We start from the raw sequence: 22,363 nt of genomic DNA on the forward strand, positions 1-22,363 counted from the left end.
ACACTCTCATTTCTCTTTTAGACCATGAGAAGCATTCTCCTTTGTTGCAGTCTTCAGAGAAACAAGCCTTTTCATCTTGTCAAAAGAGAAAAACATTCAGCTATAATGATAACCTTAACTCTCCACAGCTGTCTGTATGACACTGCTTTCTGAGTTCACTGCAAAGAAATACTGTATGAGCAACTTGTAAGCTTGTAAAATAAGAGAATAATTTACCTGACACCTTGACTTTCAAAATACCATGCACATGATACTCTGTAATATTAAACATGCAGTAATAGTTACTGTTTGATTAAATATAGAAGTTCTGGATCAAGGCAGAAATTCAGTTTATTTGTGAGAATACAGTGCCAAGTTTGTGCATTTTCATTGCTACAGCACACACCACGTAACTCTGATTTCATCTTCTTGAAGAATAGATGAACTTTGTCCCTCTCATGGAAAACAGCAGTTACATTGCTATTTTGAGGATCCTCTTAAAGAGAACACTACCTTTAAGATTCCAGTCATACAACTCCAAAATATCTTTAAATAGATATGAAGAGAACAGTTCAAGGCCTCTCACACAAAAATTCTGGGGAAACAAAAAGCAGACCAAAATTATAAATATATAATGCTGCAATACAAATAATGTGATTCATATCTAGTTAAATAAAACACAATGAAACAAACCAGTGTCTTCGTATCTGCCAACCATTATACACTAGGTTCTGGACACAGTATTGATATATTTGCAATCATCTACTCTAACACAGCACAGTGGTCTCTTCAGAAAGCATTGTCAAGAAAGAATGGTATTGAACCCTTTTCACTCAATGTCCAAATCAACAGTACAGGCAAAAATTATAAATCTGCAATAATCTGCCAAGCAGCAAAACCCCTTCCACCTGAGCAAGCTAAGCTCATGACACATTTCTGAGAAATGTCTTTTTCATAGTTCACTTTTTCCCACATGCTCAGAATAAACGTTTATAAATCACAATCTGTGGTATCATGATCACTTCCATAGGAAGCATGAGTACAACACAAATTGAGGATTATGGCCTAAACAGCCAATAGAAAAAAAAAGAAAAAAGATGAAACGGGGAAAAAAACCCCAAAACCAGATATTTTACATCAAGTGAGGAAGTGGCTCCTTCAGCGAACAAACATATAAACTTTCCTGAACAAACAAAATCAGGCCAGATTAGTATAAATTGTGCATGTATGATACCAGCCATAAATTCCAAACTCAACACCACAATCTCTTTCAAAAATCATTAGTAAAGATAGTCTGCAAATAATGCTGTAGCCATTTACCCAGAAGCCCTCCCAAATGGTGCCTCCTCTATTTTGCTTGGTGGCCATTTGTTGTTTAAGTTCAAGATGTGCAGACAATATAGCACATCCACTAACAAGAAATTCTTTTGATCATATTATTCTTTCTGAGGCATTTCAGGGCTGTTGCATTAATTTAGATGCTGTTGAGCAAAAAAAAAAAAAGGAGATAACTAGAAAGAAAAATGTAAATATACACGACTAAATTAAATACTGATCCAATTGTCATAGTTAATATGCAGGGGTGCTTCTGTACCTGTATACCCTGCTCCACTGCAGCAATTTACTTCGCAAACTGGCTCCACCAGGCATTAATTAGTAATAAAAAACCCCACCACAAACAGATTATGAACTCAATGTGCTTTGTTTGTATCCACAGGAAATAATATAAGCTGTTGCCAAAACATAAGTACTGATAAGCAATCTTCAGAGCTTCAAACTTCTGATTAAGTTTCAGCTCCGCCATTGTCTTATGCAGTCCTGGCAAAGGAGTACCTCCACATGCCTTATTTTTGTCAGATGTAAGAGAAGGGTAATGCCTACTTCAATTTACAGATATTGCATGTAACTTAAAATGAAAGGAACCTATGATATAAGCACTTCTTATTGTTTGATTTTAATATATGATAGCCTAGGTAGATGGATTTATGCTAGTACCTACAAGTTCAAGTTCTGTATCAGCCACTTGCTCAGAACAGAATCATCTCTTAAGACCTCACAAGGTGGGACACTAAAGAGTTTAATCCATGAAACATACCGACAACTCATAACCCACTCTGACTTTTAGACTAATTTCCATCTTACCTCAGGCATCATTTCCTCAATGAAATGAATTGTATAGTCAATGTTAAACCTGATTACTTTGCATAGAGGAATCTGGAAAAAAAAAAGAGAAAATTCTCATCATTAAAAACTATACAGCATCAAATGTATAGTTAATACAATTTTGTATGCAAAGGTATTACTGTCTGCTGAAAAGGGCCCTTACTAAAACAGCTGCTCTGGGGGATCATGCAAAGACAAGAACACAAGCACATGTAAATGCAGTACCAGCTCCAGCCTTCACCTCAATAATAAAACACAGTGCTGACAGGAATGATGGTGAAGGGAAGTTAAATAATGCCATCTACTGGAGACGAAATTTTCTTTAGGAGAAAAAGTAAACCTGTAAACCGCAGTAAACCTCTGTCTTCTCTCACTTGGATATTTGCAAGTGAATTTGTTTGTGACACAGCATGTCAGATTGATAGAGTGATCTGAAAGCAAGGTGTTTTTAGCATGCTGCCGATTGTGTCAGCTGTCTTAAAATGTCTCAAATTTAGGTCAAATGTTATAGCTTAGGGATAAATTGCAGTTTTATACTAATTTCATGCCATAAATATTCTCAATTTCATCCAAATAGCTAGCAAGAAAAACAATTCCTTTTTTTCACCTTCTTACAGTCCATAACTTGCTGAAGTTGTTTCATTTTTTTATGGGATTTTCTGAGGAAAAAAAGCTAAATTCCTAAAAGACTACAAAAAGGCCTCATTTTCCCTTACACATCTACAGCTCTTACCAAATTTTACTACTCAGTGGCCTCAAAGGTATGAAAGAATGTTAGAACAATTCTATGATCTGTGAGAGTGAAGCAACCCAATGTTATTTTACATTTATAAGCACACAAATAAATATCTGAACAGTGCTGGGGTTGCAATGAAATCAGTGTACATAGCTTAAGTGCACTATTCTGCTTGCATCTTCTTACAGCCTATTGTCAAACATTAGACTACTTTGACTACAAAAATCTATTGATGTCTGCATGATAAATTATGAAGCAGCACCAAACAAAACTGCATTTCTTACAATTTGATACAGTATTAAATGTGAATTCAAAACCCTCCCAAAACCTTGGAAGCTAAATACACCATTTAGAATCTGAGCAGATGAAAACCTGTCACACCTAAATCAGTGAGGCTTTTAAAAAAGCACAGGGATTGTTTACTTACTTTCTAGCACATAATTTAAACTAGAAGTTGAATCCTTTAGAGTAGTGACCACAACTAAGGCCTCCTTGAACTGGAGTTCCATGTACACAAGCAAATACACATTAAAAAAAGCACATGGTTGGTACTGTAAAATTGGTTCAGTATATATAATATGAAAATAATTTTTTCTATGACTAACCATCTTCCCTAATACTTGAGCTGCACAGTTATTACTCAGTAATAACAGTAGTAACTCAGTAATAACCCAAATTATGCAAACTTAAGACTACATACTACAGAAATGTGATTAATGCAAGGATGTTGGTGTTCAGATCTCTATTTTCACTACCTTTTGCTACCTCCATTTTATCAAATATGTTCCAAAGTGTCCTTCAAAGAGCAGGTTTTATGTTGTATGCCAACATAATCTCATGACATCAAGAGATTCCTTCCAAAGGGCTTTATATCTGTTATTAACAGGAATTGGCACCACAGTGTGGCTTTGTATTCAACTCTGTCAAAAAGAATCATTTGTAGCTGACCACTTCCCCTATCTGGAAGTGCATGTAAACATGCATTTTACAGTAAGCTTAACAGCTTCACCAACTACTCATATCAAAGAAGAGTTTTCCTTGTTGCCTGGATATTGAAGATTTCTATAACTCTCTGCCTTTCTGTCATACAGTAGACACAAAAATTTTAAAGATAAGGGGGTGTCTTTATTATTTAATGTGAGTAAAGCAAAACTGTTCCTATTTGCTTATTTGCAAAGTGAAAACATAAAGCCTTGAGATAAATTTGCCTTGAACCCCAAGGCTGAGTTAATGCTACTGGGCAACAGTGCTTCCCATCGCCATGCCAGGGGCTGAACTCCACTCTCTCACTGATTTCTCAACAAGACTCCCTTCCCTTGACCACCTGAAGTGAAGTGTTATCATCTCCATCATGTAAGCAAATCATCAGGGTCAAAGCAATTTCTTCTCAGTGCCTCTCAGTTCCAGTATCCTTACATCCCAGTCCTGTGTTCCATCCCTGTCCTGTGTTCATGACTATTCTTACACTGAGTTGTGGCATTGGTGATGTAGCTAGTAATAGGTATAAAAACCATAGAAACTAACACACACTGACCTTTTGAGAAAACCTTGAAATAACCAAGATAACAAAAAAATCTTCAAGTGTACAGAAATTAAGAATCTGCATATTTTCCATTCATGTTTGGCTAACTCAGCTTGTACTGGAAAAGCAAGGCAGTCAGGTACCAATCATGTCCTTTTCTTGTTATTTGTGCTTTCAAAAGACAAAATTAAACACCTGTACATACCTACAACTTTTACTAAAAATTATAACTTGCTAGATCCTGAAGAAGCTGAACAGCTGTTACAAAGTATTGGATACATAAGAGAGAAAACCCTTTCCAGAGAGAAATATCTGAAAATACCTGAAAAATTTCATTTGTCACTTAAAAGGAAAACCTTTTTTTTTGTTATTGCTATTTTTTTAAACTTTGCTAACTTAATAAACCCACTCAGCCAATTTAAATCCAATTAGCAGTCTTGAAAAGTTCTTCCATGGTTTAATTCACTTAAAAATGTGAAACACATAAAAACATTACTTCGGTGCACATCACAGCTTCAGTCACAGTTCAAAGACACTGCCTACCACAATCAGTCAAGACAAAACCTGAGATTCATTAGCACAAATATGTTTCTCCTGTGCCCAGTGCAGGTAAGATGTTTGTAGCATACATGTATTGTTGTTTTAGAGACAGTTTGCTTCAGGGCAGAATGAGCACCTTCTAAAGAAATCCCCTGTATGAAACCTAAAGTATTGTAAACCTAAAGTAATGCAGCAATGAGCATACTTACGTTTGTCAGCGGGGCATGTGCAAACATGGAGAACCCTTCAAAGATATATTCATGGTCATCATACTCAATAACAGTAGGTCTGTCTGTCTTAAAAAAGCAAACAAAGCCACCAGGGAGTAAGCAAGAAGCTGTATGACTTTTGTAATAGAAAACAAAATCGGAGTACTAGTTCGAATTATTTATAAAGTACTTACTAAGAAATTTGTGGGAGGTGACACAGTAATTCGGTAGTGGTATAGTCTTCCAGCATTGTTGGTCATGGGACGACATGGTTTAATGGGCTTAAAGAAAGAGATAAGTAGAATTATGTGTAGAGTCAAGGCAAATTTAGATTAAAAGAGAGAATAAAGCATTTCTAATAGCCATGAAATACGCATTAGGAAAAATTAAATAAAAGCAGGTAGTCATAATTAAGCATTCTGGGAAGGAGGAAAGTGTGGCCTTATCTCCATTTTCACATGAAGAAATATTTTAAGGCTGTTCAAATGCAAAAAAAAAGCTGCTATTTTTTTTTTCATCTTGCATTTAACTCTCCATCTCTCTTACACAAAACAGTTAGCTGTTCACATTCCAGACTTATTTTCCCTCCTATATAAATTTATTTCAGGAAACACATTTTAAAAGCTTACAAAGAGGAGCCTGGACATCATGAGAAGATCTCAAGGTACACCATCAAGATAGACAGGTATCAGCTCATTTACTTGGGGGAAATCTGAAGAGAAGGGATTGGTCTATCACCACAGAGGTGGCTCTGGTAACATCACTCTATCTCCCAAGTTGTAATGCTTGACTTTGAGGCTCAAAGGCAGCCAGACACCTGCAATTTCATGTTTCCTTCCAGCTTGTACTGAAGCAGTCCTGTGTAAAGACCTAAACCCCTCAACAGTCAGACAAAACCAGTTTTTCATATGCCCTACATACAGCTTGCAGTTCAGAGGCTGCCACCAGCCTGTTTGGAATACACTGGGAAAAAGAATAAAACCACTGCAGTGAGCAGGGTACTATTCTGAACGGCAGAACAAAGGCTGGCCTGTGGTGATAGCAAGACAGCTACACGACTATGCTGCTCTGGCAGTAAGGAAGATGGTTCTCCAGCCCCAAAATAAGCTTCTCACAGCTGTGACAAAGCAGCTGCAAACAAGCTAGTTCAAAAGCAGGCAGTTTCACCTATAGGACACTGTGAAAAGTATTATATCCAAGGAGATTTTGTGAAACCTGGGATTCCCAGATGGCATTGTTCCAGAGAGCAGCTGCCTTCATGCAGCAAGTTTTATATACAGTATAAAATTAAAAAAAATCCCAAACTACTATATACATAGTAGTTTTCTCCTCCTATATTTTCTTCCTTTTCTGCAAGAAGAACACTGGCTGCAGTATGGGGAGGAATAGATTCTGAACTGGAGAAATTTATAGCAAGCTTCAGACCAAAGTGAATTTTCTGAACTCAAACAATTCACAGAAATGTTTGTAACTCCTTAACTGCAGAAAAATAAACAATTATTTCAGTAAATATCTGTAAGAAGGCCAACCAAAAAATAAATTTTTTCAAGAAAAACTACGAAGATAAATGGTAAAGCCTACATGCTAAGGTAAGAATGCCTCCTTACAAGCCTTCTGCGTCTTTCAGCAGCAGAATTACTATTTACTTTTCTTTTAAAGCAATCACTTCACAAAGTGGGCCCTTCACAACACATTCATCCACTTGAAGATAGCAGATCTTTGATCACAACTTCTTTTCTATTAACATAATCATGCTTCAGAAACTTAAAAAAAAACCCCAAACAATCCTCAAACTAAACAAACGCAGGCAAAAGTTTTCTATAGTTTTCAGGTGGGTTTCATTACCAGTATTGCATTATAAATATGAGGTCACATAACTAAGTGATTTAAAGTTGCACAGGAGGTTTTTTTCACTTAGCCTGTAAATCGTGGGAAAACCCCCTCAAATCAACCCAAGAAGGAGTATACAGCTGCAAGTTTGTATTCATAATTGCAATCCTTAGAATTACTAATACCTCTTCGCCAGGATAAATGCCATGTCTTATTCCTGTTCGCCGGGCTTTAGCACTGCATTTGCACAAAGGTCCATCATTCATCTGTCAAAAACAAAATAGGATCCTGGTTTTACTGAAAAGTGGTTATGGAAAAGTATGTTGGTTTTAATGCCCCGAGTGCTGACGCTTCTAAAAACCTGTCATGCTTAGATTAAGTGGATGTTCTTAAGCCAATAAAACCAAAACCACTGTAGACTAATGCACAGCAGCATCCGAACTCCATCACGGTTTCAGAAGCACAAGATGGAAAAACATTCTCAGCAGAATTCTACCACCCTGCTATAATATACCTCTTTTCCATTGCTTATACACACAAACAGCATGCTGACTGCCTAAAAAACATTCAGGTCCTGAACATGCATGTGTCAATATTTACATGCTGAATTCTCCATATTCAAACAGTTCTCTGATGGAAAACCCATCCTCGACTAAGCCCTCTGCCATGGAACAAGGCTATCCTTTAAAATGCAGGCCAATCAAATATTTCACTTGGTACTTTAAAGAACTGATGGGAACACTTCAAATCCATCCTGTGAATAGATCAGTAAAAAAGAGGAAAAAATACCCACTTGAGTATTCTGTATGGGTGCATCAAGTGCCTATACCAAAAAGGGCCATTGCAATACATCATTGAGCTGGTGTCTTTCTTTTCACTTTTATGACCAAGATCAATGCAGACTATCAGCCACTGCAAGAGCCTTACACTTTCTGCTCTTACATTATGCTCATTGCAGAAATCCAACATAAGAAGATCAGAAACAAACACGAAAAACAATTTAAGTTCCCATCCCCAGTTTTTAATCAAAGCTTGAATCCAAGAAGTCAAAACTTCTTTTAGTCTTGGGGAAAAAAACCAACCAAACAGACAATAACTAAATAAACCAAACAAACCAACCAACCAAACAGACAATGCGATAGAAAAACCAGCAGAACTTTCCATGCTATTACAAGCAGTCTGAAAACACAAACGGCATCCAAGGTGGGACTAAATGGCATCGCCTCATGTTAGATATAATGTGAAGATACCACAGGAAGCAAGAATCACTAAACCACTGTTAATGTTAGCTTTAGGCAGCGGGGATAGGGATGCAACCTCTAAGTTTTGATGCTAACTTCAGTTTCTTCAGACTGGCACAATGTATATGTGCAAAGGAACATAAGAAGCAGGACACTTCCCTACTCCTTTGGAAACTTAGTCACACAATCTTAACAATGGAGTGACGTGACAGCTTGTTGTTCACACAGTTTTTCTCATACTCAGACCCTCGAGGAAAGAACAGGTTCAAAGAAATAGAATCATGCTCATAGACAGAAGCATACTTTCTCACTGGCTTGTACAGCAACAAAAGAGAAGAGAATTAAAAAAGCAGTCAACAGTTAATTGCTCATCACTGCTCTAAAACTAAGCATCTACTGAGGCTATTTAAATAATCATCACCTGTTCCTGAAAATCTGATGCTTAATTCTTAGAACTGCTCAGCACAAATTCGGCCTTTGTTATTTCAAATGTACAGGCAAAAACTGAGAGAGATGTAAAGCACCTGTAAAGCCCAAGACTTGAGAAACAATCAGATACATATTTATCTTGTCCCTAACAACACTGCTCACAGAAAAAAAATGCAGAGATTGCAGAGAGCTACCATGAATTGATGGTAAAATGACGGCGAGAGATCACAAATTTACATAGGCACTGCCTTCTCTGACCAACAGAGCAACAGAAACAAGCAGATCACATTTGTAAGGCAAAAGCCACTGTGGTGGCATTGAATTTAACAACTTATTTTCTGGCAACTGCCAGCACTGCTGGAGATTACCCAAATTAACAAACAAGCTTCTCAGATTGAAGGGTAGGGAAGATCCATCCCACAAATCTAGTTCCATGTCAGATGGTGTACCTGTATACGGCAGAGTGCATGGCAATCATTCCTGTTTTATTTATTGACAGAAAGCAGATAAATACCTATGAAAACTTCATAAAATGTTTTCAAATAAAATCTACACAGAAGTAGTACAGCATTGACAGGCTCACCATGATTGATTTTAGCCTTTTCAAGAAAGATCAAGAGTCAGTTTCAAGAAAGTTTTTGGCAAAGAACGTTTTTCAGCAGGAAACTCATATACCAAACATTCCTGGATCTATTCCTTCTACAGCTATTTCACTTTTTCTTCTGTTAATATTCTTCATAGAACATTACTTTGAAGTGTGCCCAAGAGCTACACAATTTTTTCTGTTAAATACCTAAACAGTTTGCTAATTTTGTTTTCCATACAAATAAAAACAGCTAGCTATGCTCAATCATTTTTTAACTAGAAGCATAAATATGAATCTGTAATAGAATATTCAACAGACTTTTGAATTACCACTGTGGCAATATGCATTCCAGTATCTCTTCACATTATGATTTGTTGCATGCTAAACTCATGCATCACACAAAGCGACAGAAAAATAAATTTACTGAGGTGCCACATGAAATGAGAGAATAGATTGTAAAATATTTAAGTAAGAAAGATGAAGATGATGGATTTGCAAACAAAAACTAGTCTTCTGTGCACTGTGTACATTCAAAACAGCACTTCATGAGCTCAGCAATTACATTTAATGAGAACTACAATCTCCATGCAATTACAAAAGAACCATTAGACAAGAAATTAGAAGCATTAACTGCATATTTAAAACATTATTTATCATTATGAGCTGAGAGCTTAAGGTGAAAAATTTGTAAAGGATGTAAACATATTGCCTTTTCTCCAGCTGTGTACCTTTATCTCAAGGCTAAAAGGACAGCATTAGCACATTGTTACCATTCAGTTTTTATTAACGCTGTCAGACATGATTCCAACTGAATAATCCCCAGGATTAATTAGCTGGACCCACACTCTTGAAATCAAAAGTGAAGGGCTTTGAAGAAGATGAGAGAGGAAAGGGAAAACAGGGGTAAAGAAAGAATTTTGAAAGAGAAGTCACTCTGCATGTTTGACAACAAGGCAAAATTTTCAATTTATTGGGAGAATGACCTTTGGACACCCAGTACTTTCCCCCCACACCCTACCTGTCCTGGATCATTGTACCACAATTCCTCGTGGAGACGGTCAGGGTGTGCTTTTTTACGCTTAATTTCTGCAATGACGTCAATAACATCCGAATCGGAACTGCTGGAGCAGCTGCTGTCATCTTCGGAGTCACACTCTGACTCACTGGAGCTCTCTGATTCACACAGAAGAAATAAAGATGGCTGAAAAACATTTCCATGTGCTCTCTTCTCCATAGTAATGCATTCTCTATCATTAATTAATGTCTGGAGTTAATATTAAAAAAAACCCCACACAAGAACCTTGATCTCAATATCTCTAATCTCCTGTGGTACTGTGGAGTGACTTCCTTTCTCATGCATGTAATTTTAGTCACTCATTTCCACATATATCCTCAGCTCCAATTTAAATAACTGCCTTCATAGCCAAGGCATTTATCAGTATGCAAGTAAAGCTTATTTTATTCTTGGAATAAAATGCAATGTTTCTTCCATTTTTTAAGTTTTGACATAAGAGCAAATATATTACTATTCAAATACTGTGAAACTTTGGTTTCAAAGTACACATTTTTCTGAATATAAGACTCTCCTTAGCTGAAAAAAAAAAAAAGAAAAAAAAAAAGAAAAGAGAGAAAATGAGAAAACATCACTAGGAAAATGTTTCCATTTTTTTTTATCAAGATATATTTTTACACAGTTCATAATTTGGCATAAGGCATTATTAATATATGTCCTTGGAACACATGGTTTACATAGGTTATCTATTCTCAGCTGAAATAGAATTTCCTCACAAAGTGTGCATGTGTATTCTTACAAATAACCTAAGTTTCAAAAGTTCTCTGATATACATCTGATTAATACTGAAGTCTATTTTCAGGTGCAAAATATGCATGGAATCTGTGAGAGTATGCTGGAGTTTCAAAAGACTAACACAGAACTTTTTGATGTAATGTATTGAAATTATACAACCATAGCATGGTTTGGGTTGGGAAGAGCCTTAAAGACTATCTCATTCCATTCCCTTTCCCATGGAGAGGGAATCCTCCCACTAGACCAGGTTGCTCAGTGCCCAGTCCAGCCTGGCTTTGAATACTGCTAGGGATAGAACATCCATAATTTCTCTGGGCAACCTGTTCCAGTGCCTCACTGCCCTCACAGTAAATAATTTCTTCCATCATCAGCCATTCACCATCTAAAAGTGCTCCTGGAGCACACTGCTATCCCACTGCAACACACAATTGCTGCTAACACAAGCCAGAACATAGACAGCCTTTACTGAAGTACTAAATAAGACAAACTACTAGACACTACATGGCTGTAGAAGAAGCTGGCATGGACACCAAGTCATCCCAGTGGAACAGTGAAGACATAGAGCCTTAGGGTTCTCCAGAAAGAGTGGGAAAAAAATGCAGAAGTTGCCCTTGGCCCTATCATATTTTAGCCTGGAGCAGCAGGCTTTCCTCAGAGATCTAAGGAATGAGGGCTTTACACAGGTATGTTGAGCATAGCAGCCATGTTCTTGATTCATCCACACATGAAAAAACACCTCCTAAAAAACCCTACAGTTAACTTTGCTAGAGATTCTTGAAGGAGTTTAAATATATGCAAATTCACTCTTCAAAAAAATGTGAAGAACTTCTTTACAAAAGTGAGTTCACATTTTACTTCATCTGTATTTAGTTTTTTTATTTCCTCTTCATTGCATCCTTTTATATCATCAGCATGTAACCATGTAATTATGCCTGTATTTCAGCTTTGAAATTTTTGATATGTGACTTTTTAATGAGTTACTGAGACCTGAGAGTTTGAGGCAGCTCACCCAGCCAACATGAAATAATATTTAAAAAACAAACCCAACAGAGTATCTAAATTACTGTGATATGCCTACAAATTTCTTGAACTAAAGCAAGGGACTAAAAAACACACTATGAAACACTGAAATGCTGGAAGTATGAAAAGAACAACAATTTTCATAAAACAAACCAAGAAAAATAGCTTTCACTGACTTCTGAGTAGACAAATTGCTATAAAAACCTCTGCCCTGCTAATTCAGCCAGTATTTCTCCAGTACTTGATGCTGCTGGATGTATTTCACTGTCAGAAGATCCATATAGGTGGAACAAGATAATGCAGATAATGTATGTCATGAAAACTGATAATTTTGCAGATGTCTGATCACACTAAGCAGAGCTGCACAACAAAAATACAACACTGAAGAAAAACTCAGATGTTTGTTTTTACAGCACAGATTCTATCACCACTACTCCTGCTTGCTCTTCAGAAATGTAAAACCAGGAGCTCCTTAAAGCCTCTCATGCGCCATTCTCTGGACTATCTGATCATGCTCAGGGTGTTTTATGCCATGGAAGAAACTAGCATTTGGTACTGCTCGATACTCTCTATTTCCCCCCATGCTTTCTGGGTAAAGAATCTAGCCCTACTTCCACCAAAAGCTACAGTAAAACTCCCATGGATATGAAATACAAAGGAGGGATTTAAAAAAAGACTTACCAACATTATTAAATACACACAACTGCCTCAACAGGTTAACTACAGATTATTCCATTTTAGAGCTTTGTCATCATGTCAGCCTACCTAAATCTTCATCCAGCTTGGTTTTTGGTGGCTCCCATGGTGGCCTGGCTGCTTTGGCCTTTGCCTGTCGCTTTCCTAACTCCTCGTCAAACTTTTCATACAGATCCCGGAGCTTGCTTGTTCCTACCACAGTAGAGTCCCCCTGTTAATTACAACATCAACAGAACAAAAAGAATTAGAACACCAACAGAACAAAAAAAAGGACAGTGTTAAAATAGCACAAGAAGTCAACATCTACCAGCATTTCATGAAAAAAACCAAAAAGGTGGGAAAGACAGATCTTTCAGTGAAACATGGAAATACCTATTACATTTCTTCACCAGGTGAACTAGCAGAGAAATTATTTCATTTGCCTGTATAGCACTTCTCTAAGTTTGCAGGAATATACGGTGCTTGAGGCATCTTTGCTCACAGGTTAAACACAATGTATAACAGGGAAAAAATTGATCTTTCCCTCCTGGAGACAAAAAAAAAAAGTACAACTTGATGTACCACTTATCTGAATGCTAACAGACAGAAGGAACTTATGAAAACAGAGAACAGCAACAAATGAAGCCCCTAACAGGGTTAAAAGATTGAGATGCCTGGGAAGAGATAAGAATTAAATGACACAAAATTATGAACCTGCTGATGGGTTCATAATATAAAGGACTGTCTGCAGTCATTTTAGAGTTCTCCCTGACATACCACTTGATCCATAGGGTCATTGGAATAATAGCTTTCAGAATGGGTACAGCGAACCCAGACTGGCTTAAGCAATTCCTCATCTTCCTCTTCATTTTTTTCAGACGCATTCTCTTCTGATTCTTTGTCTTTGACAGCCGTATAATTTTTCTCTTTACTGGAGCTCTGGTTCTCAGACCACCTTTCTCTGTCCTCCTCCCACCGGGTTCTCTTTCTCTCTCTGCTTGGAGAGCGGCTTAGTGGGAGAAAGCAAACAAAAGCAATTTTTTTCATTATTTTAAAATGATAAACAGTTTGCTTAGATAGTAAGTCATTCTATCATATAAATTGCAGCAAAATCCAGTTTCCTTTCCAGCTTTTTTACTCTTGCACCATAAAGTGTACAAGAGTAATTTGTAGGTTTGACCTACTATAAAAATGACTTCAAATTCGATGTGCTTTTTATTTTAAACCATATTCAATAAATAAAATAAAAATACATGCTATTTTAAATTAAAATTCCCACCTGCATTCTAGGTGAATTTCTTTTTATTTTAAGTTAGGAACTCATTGGTAAAAACTAAGTCACATCATTCACAACTAGAAGTTACAACAAGAAGTTTCAGAGAACAGCCCACAAACTATTGGTATGACAAAAAGAACTTGAGTTTTATTAAAAGGATTATACAGAACCCACACTTCTGTTACTTTAACACATCTTTGAACAACACAAGGTGCATCGTAAGAGCAATGCTTTTGAAAGAGGAGTAAGGAAACTACCTACTTTTTTTTATCTCCTCTGCCTACAAAACAAATAATGTTGCAATATTTCCAACTATCCAATATTCAAAATAATATAAGAATATAATATAAGAATATTGTATTATTATATTATAATATAAGAATATAAGAATAATATAAAAAAAGCCTCTAAAAGATAATCTAAAGTGACTTTAAATATTTTTGGTACTTTACAGACTAGAAGACTTAAGAGAAAGTCTTTAGGACATAGCAGTGAAACTCTCCAGAGATTAATCCTGTTTCTAACTTTACAAGGCCTTGAGATAACTGGCATGATTATCACTAGATAATTATAAATTTAAGACACTCATTTTTTTCTGGTTTCAGATGCACACACAAAACCTTGTGTGAATGGATTCACAGAGCCTCAAATGCTCATGAGACCACACACAACCTTCCTTACCTTCCTGCTCTCTTGTATTCCTTTTTATAAGATCTGTCTGGTGATGGTGATCTTCTGCTGTCACGGTGCCGATGCCTCTCCCTCTCCCGCTCCCTTGAAAAGTTCAAAACATAAGTTAATGAGAAATCTGGTATTTCTTACATTCTACACCTGAAAGGAACACAAAAGCAGCCTAAGATCATGTTATGCAGGACGACATCCACATGCTGACTGCTAAAAACCCAGATGTTGTTAACATTGACCTTCAAGAAACTTGTAAAAGGCAGTCAAGCGTCCATGTCCTCCACCTCTGTCACAAAGCCATCTATCTCAATACGACAGTTAATTCACACCATGCAGAGGTGACATTTATGGATTCCTCACATGACTTATTAACACTTTTCCTCTTCTTCTGTTACAAATGGCAAAGCAGGAGGGAGCTGGGGTTGCATCCCCTGGAGAAAAGGAGGCTCAGGGAAGACCTTGTTGCTCTCTACAACTGCCTGAAAGGGGCGTGTAGCCAGGTGGGGGTTAACCTCTTCTGCCAGGTAACAAGTGACAGAATGAAAGGAAACAGCCTCAAGTTGCACTAGGGGAGATTTTATTTGGATAGCAGGAAAAATTTCTTCACCCAAAGGGTTATTGAGCAATGGAACAGCTGCGCAGGAAAATGGTGGTACCATCATCCCTGAAGGCATTTTAAAGAGATGTGGATGTGGCACTTAGGGACACAATTAAGTGTAGGAGTTAGCAGCATTAGGTTACAGGTTGGACTTGGTGATCTTAAAGACGTTTTTCAATCTAAATGATTCTATGAAATTACTGTATTTATTAGGCAGGAAAGATCACACAGGCAGCTTTTTACTCTGCTAACAGCTGGTAAGCCATTATGCATCTGTTAAAACTTCTAGTCTGCTGATACACTAGGAATTATAAACAGCTGCCTCAAGTGGCTTGGTAGGTTAACAGAATGAGTCAAAATTGTTTATGAACATATATATATGTGTTTGTTCCCATGCTCATAATATGAAACAATGCAAATTTACAAAGCAAAATGTTCAGATAAATTATCTATTGTTTATCCCCAGCCCCATCTATCCTTGTTTGTTGGTGTCTTGCTCAGGCGTGGATTCAGTCTTCAGAGAGAGCGTACTCCACGCCACCTTATTTGCTTGAGAGACAGACGCTGCACAAAAAAAAATCAACCCCAAGTCTGGCAAACAGTTTTGAATAAAATAAGTAGATACATTATAAAGTAGATCTGGAAGCTATCGGCCTAAAGCAGTAATCCAAAAGCGTTTGAGAAAGAAGCTACTGAAAACATGCATTTTCAAAACTTAAAACTGAAGCTTGAAATTATGCAGAAAAAAGGAGAAAATTCCACAAGCACATCAAACAGAAAAGACCAGTGCCTTAATACCGGTTGCATTCAGTTTTGGAAAACCCTTTTTTGAAAATCAAAATAAACCTCCTGAGTGCGAGGCTCGGGTTGCGTTTTTGAATGAAGATGTCTAAGATTCTGTAATTAAGTCTCTGCATATCTAAATCAAAGGGGCTTCATTTACACAGGATTTATGTGCAAATTCATGTTCCACACGTAGTATGAAAAAATTCTGAGCTTTTAAAATTAAGAGTATGTAATCCAGGAACTCTGATAAATACTTAACTTTCCAGTAGCTCTTTGAATATTTTGGCAAAGCTCATTAGACACATAAATAGCTACAAACAGAACATACCTAAGACATGAGAAAGATTTAACTGATGATTTGCTCTAAAACACACCACAGCAGACTACATCAGGTAAGCCCATAATTTCCAAGCTATATGAAGAAGAGGTGTGGTGGCCTACAGCTGGCCTGTAGGCCTCAAAGTATAAATAATTATAAAATTATAAGGGAAATATGTGAACAGTTACATAATTACCTTAATTATATAATTTGACCAGTAAGAGCAGGCCCAGGCTATTGGAGACTCAGGCTTCTATTGGCTGGCTGAGCAGGAAGTAACTGGCTCAGCCAATGAGGATTAACCTCATGGGCTCCTAAGATACATAAGGGAGCAAGATCGGAAGGAAGTGACCTGTTGCTGCATGAACTCAGCGTGTCCTGTCACTGGTCTGTCTCCGAAACTGTGACAACTGGTGGACTCTGATGTGATTGCAACAGCTGCTGCCAACAGAGCGGGGAGACACACAGGGCAACCAGGAGGAGCTGCCCGCAGCCTTTGAGCTGCAAAGAACGGCATATAGAGCCGTGATTGGTCTGGACCCCCCCTTAATTTTTCCTTTAATTTTTCTTTTTTGTAAGTGCATGACACCGCCAGCCTGGCAGCAGGGGCTTCAACACCAGACGACCCTCTCCTGAAGGTATGGACTCCCATTTTAAATAAAAGATTTGAAAAATACAAGGAACGGGCTTTATTAGCCCTCACAGTGTGGTGTGAGAGCCACAGACTGGATGTATCAGAAGGGGCCACCCTAGATTTAAAAACCTGGGAGTGGGCCAGCCAACATATCCTAACAGCTGCCTCCACAGGAGATGACTCTGCCATTTGTGTTATCAAACCACGGAGACTCATAATGAACATGACAAAAATGTTGCAGAGCGAGCGGGTGGTGAGAATGGCAGAGGGATCACAAAGGGTGCCATCTGCTGAGGCAAATGGTGAATGGGTACTGAGGGAGGTGGTGGGGCAGGCAGGTGCTGTGCCAGGTGTGAGAAGGAAAAGGATGGGTACAGAAAGCACAATGCATCGGGAGGCTTATGGGTGGAGTCATGGGGCCTCCCCAGGCGAGGGTGACCTACCTGGGGAGTGCCCTGACAGCCTCCAGGACCAGGATCTGTTGGCGGATCATCCCGTTCCTGGGGCCATCAGTGAAACCGCCCCAAGCAGCTGTGCTGTGTTAAATGGGCCCTCTACAGCCCCTCCGTGCCCTGCCATGGCTGCCGAGGCCTCTGAAACAATTGGCCACTTTCCCGCTCTGTGCTCTGCTGCCCCTTGCTCTGCCGTGCTGGCAGAGACCTCCGTAAGCACCCAAGACCAGCGCGCGTTGCCAACTGGTGTAGAGGGCAGAGAGACCCCAAGTGCACCAGAACCGCTTTCTCCTGAGACCAACTGGACCAGCTCCAAGACCACAGCCTCAAGCCCACTTCTGCAGGGTGTGACTGTGTTTTCTGCCCAGCCTCCAAGGGGTGGGGATGTACCTGCCCATCCCAACGACATGGGGGTGGGTCTGAGAAATGCGTCACCAAGAGTGCCCAGAGACCTCATACACGGAAGTGGTGCTGCTGTCCCAATCACTCCGATGCTGCTGGACCGAGAATTTTCCCTAAATTATACACCAGCTAAGAACACAATATACACCAGAGAAGTCACCTCTGCTGCTGCTGAGCCACGACAGCGCAGAACTTTCCCTTTCGACCCTGGCAAACACAACTAAAATTGTGTTCTCAGTTATCCAGAATTGTGCAGATATATTATTTAAGGATAAAAGCTGTTAGACAAATTTATAACTAGCCAGCCAAAGGTACAAATAAAGTTCTAAAGCTTGTAGGGTTATTAAGAAAACACCAACTCAATATGCTTGTAAAAGAAAGCCCTACATACATTATTCTCAAGCAATATTCATGATAATATTTACCTAGACTTTATCACCTTATATCTAACTGGACATACCTTGTGATAACTCTAAATAATGGCAACATAATACTTAACTTTGTCACTTTCAGTTTAATGATTATTCAGAATCCTTCAAGGAAAAATACACCTTGGGCCATCAACAGGACCCTTAGAATGACAGCTCACTTGTAACTTTACTCAAATACTTCAAGAATCAAGCATTTTAAAGACTTTACCAACACAAAGATGTGTCATTTTTGCTCATGTGCCAAGGTGTGGCCTGTGAAACCTGAGATGCTTCCTTTGATAATTTTGAACTAGTCTTGTAAAAAGTACTTTCAGAAGCAGCTGTATACCTCACTAAATACAATTCTTACAGCTATAAGGTGTGTTACACCACTAGTATGCCCTACACAGCACTTTAGAACATACTCTTTAAACAAAAGAGGGGGAATGCCTGGTGCTGTGTACACACTAAAACAGGTGACACAATTAAAAAGATTTTATATATTTAAAGAAATGAAGACTAAGGATTTTATTTATTTAAGACTATAGATAACAGGACTGAACTAATATCGTTTTTCTTGTTGTTTTTCCCACTGTTCTGAGAATTTAAATGTTTCCTGTTTCTAGATTAAGCTGTTTTTTATTTTAGAGTTAAGTTGTAAGTTTGTAACCATGGAGTTGTTTCTTAGTCTTAGAGCTAAGTTGTATATTTGTAACTCTTGAGCTGTTTCCAGTTGTTAGAGTTAAGTTTCAAAGTTTATAACTGTAAAGCTATAAGCCTGCAGCATGCCATATTGATAACTTGTATCACTAGTGGTCCCACCTAACAGATCTCTAGAGTGAATGTTACAAATTCCAGACTATATAGGATACATCACCAACTAAAAGGAGGCCTGAGCCTCTTAAATTGAGTTGAAGGCCTCAATCAATGCCTGGTCAAGGTTTTACACAAAGCCGTGTCTGTCATCTGCCTGCAGAGGATGACAGACACTGCTTCTGTATTTCAAAACAAAACAAAAAAAGGGCAACTGTGGTGGCCTACAGCTGGCCTGTAGGCCTCAAAGTATAAATAATTATAAAATTATAAGGGAAATATGTGATCAGTTACAGAATTACCTTACTTATATAATTCGACCAGTGAAATTGTGACTGGTCAAGATCTGAATAAAGTGAACTGTTGCTGCATGAACTCAGTGTGTCGTATATGTGGTCTGTCTCCAAAACTGTGACAAAGAGAAACAGATATTTCATGATAAATCCCAAAAGAAGTAGTGCACACACACTCTGAATGACACCAGTGAAGCCTACAACTGACCCACGCTCTTTTTGACCTCAGTCCTCTCTTGAGGTTGGCTTGCTGAGGTCTTCACCCTGAACACAACATGCTCTTCACTAAAACACATAACTGCAAGTTTTAGCTATGGTCCCCTATCAGACTATAAACCCCACCAAGTCAGTATTCGCTGCAAATAGCTTATTGAAAGAAAGTAACACCTGGCACCCTAACTCTGCTACCTAAATCTTGAAATTTGAAGTGCTGTGGCTTAATTGTTTGTAAGACTTAACTTTCTATAGTCTTAGAGTGCCAACTCTATTTTATGCCACATGTGCATAAATTTCTAAGGTCAATATGTTGAGCATTACTCAACAATCCATTCAGTGGGATGCAAAGAAGCTCTTGTTTGAAAACTATCTCCATGGACAAAAGCAACAAGTCTGCCAGCTCACAACCGTGAGGCAAAGCAGTGTTTAGACACCTGGAAGGTGTCTAAACAGTAACTTTTTCCATGAGACCTGACTACTGGCTACTTCCCCAGCTAAAGGGACAAACAAGGGTAAGGGAAGAACATTGATGCAAACACATATGGGGGATGGTATCTCTCCCCCTGCAGGCAGATAATAGTTACCTGTTTCGCTCGTAACTTCTGTGATGAGGTGATATCCTTCCTCTGTCATAATCCGTCCGGTGCCGACTGCTTTCCTGCCTCCTCCTGTCCGGACTGCGGCCCCGATCCCGACGATCCCCGTGGTTAGCGGAGCGATGCCTGTCGCCGTGAATGTGACCGTGCTCGCGGTGCCGGTGCTCATCGTAGTGCTTGCTCCTGTCTGGGGAGCGCCGGTCACTCTGGGACTTCTCTCCCTGGTACTGCCCCGTGTGCCGGAAGTGGCTGCTGCTGGCGCTGCTGCTGGCAGTGCTGCTCGGGAAGGAGCTGGAGCTGTGCTGGTAGCTGTTGAAGCTGGGCGGCGGGAATGACTGCTGCGAGTACCCTGCTGAGTACACGGGCTGGTAGCTGACCTGCTGTGGCATGACTGGCGGGGGGGGAGGGTGTGGTACAGTGGGGGGAGGCATCATGTAAGGAAAGGTGCTTTGTCCAGCAGGTGTTCCTGGCACGGGAGTGTTGCTAGGGTTTGGCACTGGTGGAGGGGTGGGAGGGAAACATGGAGGCACTGGGAAGCTCTGTCTCATCTGGTGGTTTGGAAACGGTGGCCTCATGGGACACTGGCTGATGGGATTTTGTGTGGAAGGGGGCACTGGAGGAGGATAGGGCACAAAGTCTGGCCTGGGAGGCATGTAGCCGGTGGCTGGAGGGTTGGAGTAGGTTGTCGGAGGGGCAGTTTGCTGCTCATACTGGTACTGCATGGAGGGCTGCTGCGGGTGAAGCTGCCGGAGGTTCTGAGGGCGGTAGGTCTGTGTTGAAGTTCTTGCTCCTGGTCCCCCCTGGCCACGGGGACATCCTCGCCCAGAATGGAAAGACATGGCTCACCTTTATTGAGGGAAATAAAAATCCAGAGTCACACAATTTTTGTCAGATGTCCTCAATGCATCTGCAGGAGCTACTCCTGAAGTGCTGAAACTGCAGTTTCCTTTAACAGTAGCAGTAAATGATATCCACCTTCACTGGGAGCTTTGTGCTCCTCAGACCTCTAGTGCAGGTCATTTATGCCCCTTTTGATTCCTTCAAGCCTCTAATCCATAAAAGCACTTACTGTCTTTAAGCCAGAACCCAAGCTGGATCATGCTGTACGAGTTAGGGCAATGTAATTTCAACAAATTATTGTTATGATTTGATATCCTTGACAGGTCAAGGATACAAGCACCTCCACTTGTACTTCGACACGTTGATATAAAACCTTTGGATATCCCACACCAAAGAAATCACTCATTACTAAGAACAGCAGTAGTCATCCAATGTTGCATACATAACAAGGAGTTCTCTCTAGAACACAATTCTAAACTTTGGGCAGAATGACTTGACTAACACCTCATTGCATGCCACCTGGCCCAACAAATTTTGTAAATTTTAAATTAAATACTAGCAATTTACACTCATTATTGAGTCCCCAATGTACTAAAGGACTGAATTCAACAGACCCTCCAAAGTGTTTTAAGTGAAGTAGGCATATTTTAATGGAAAAACAGGTTACACCCCTTACAGATTATGAAATAAAAACCCATGTAGACTGTGCCATTCCTTAATTTAATTTAATTAAATAAATGATTAATTTAATTAAATAAATGATTCCCAAGAAATCCCTCATCTGCCTTCTCAGCCCTAATACCCTTGAGAAACTATCACTGCTTAAAGCAGGTTTAAGTGTTGCTCAAAACTAGGCATATATTTAAGGCATGAACATTTATAAATGAAAGCACTGTGCTTCATTGAAGTTTAAACTGATTCTTTAATTACAATGTTAAGTTTCAAAACCTGAAAAAAGAAGAAAAAAACATTTAAGAAAATCTATGGCTGGAATGGAAGGAGTGGTGAAAAAAATTATCTAAGCACCTGCAGAAGTCAAATCCTGTTTTTCTTAAGGGGAAGAGAGAAAGAAAGGGGAGACACACACAGCCACAATTGGAAAGATCACCAGAGAAAGAAAACAAAGCCTCCCTTTCACTGAGGCTTTGCTGATGCTGAAGTGCATGCACAGAATATTCTCCCACCTGCTATAGTGCAACATGGCCAACCTGGACTGCTCAGAGCACTACTCTCAGCCGCATTCCGGTCACACTGCAGTAAAAGATGTAGCACTTGCTGAGAGAGAGTAGACAGCTTCTGGTGAACTG

General features: G+C 39.1%; 1 protein-coding gene across 1 annotated transcript in view; it reads right to left on the bottom strand.

The window, feature by feature from the left end:
• Positions 1 to 22,363, bottom strand: part of DROSHA (drosha ribonuclease III) — a 75,202-nt gene that overhangs the window by 51,628 nt on the left and 1,211 nt on the right. Inside the window, exons 2-12 of the mRNA XM_041475936.1 lie at positions 22,241 to 22,360; positions 20,205 to 21,062; positions 14,695 to 14,787; positions 13,515 to 13,746; positions 12,828 to 12,969; positions 10,254 to 10,408; positions 7,165 to 7,245; positions 5,344 to 5,430; positions 5,150 to 5,236; positions 2,122 to 2,193; positions 493 to 574 (exon numbers count right to left, since the gene is read on the bottom strand). Coding sequence (XP_041331870.1) covers positions 493 to 574; positions 2,122 to 2,193; positions 5,150 to 5,236; positions 5,344 to 5,430; positions 7,165 to 7,245; positions 10,254 to 10,408; positions 12,828 to 12,969; positions 13,515 to 13,746; positions 14,695 to 14,787; positions 20,205 to 21,055 — 1,882 coding nt within the window. The 5' untranslated portion in view covers positions 21,056 to 21,062; positions 22,241 to 22,360. The remainder of the gene's footprint in view (positions 1 to 492; positions 575 to 2,121; positions 2,194 to 5,149; positions 5,237 to 5,343; positions 5,431 to 7,164; positions 7,246 to 10,253; positions 10,409 to 12,827; positions 12,970 to 13,514; positions 13,747 to 14,694; positions 14,788 to 20,204; positions 21,063 to 22,240; positions 22,361 to 22,363) is intronic.

Source organism: Pyrgilauda ruficollis, unplaced genomic scaffold (assembly GCF_017590135.1).
Source record: "Pyrgilauda ruficollis isolate IOZ18807 unplaced genomic scaffold, ASM1759013v1 scaffold37, whole genome shotgun sequence".
NCBI classification, from domain to species: Eukaryota; Metazoa; Chordata; class Aves; order Passeriformes; family Passeridae; genus Pyrgilauda; species Pyrgilauda ruficollis.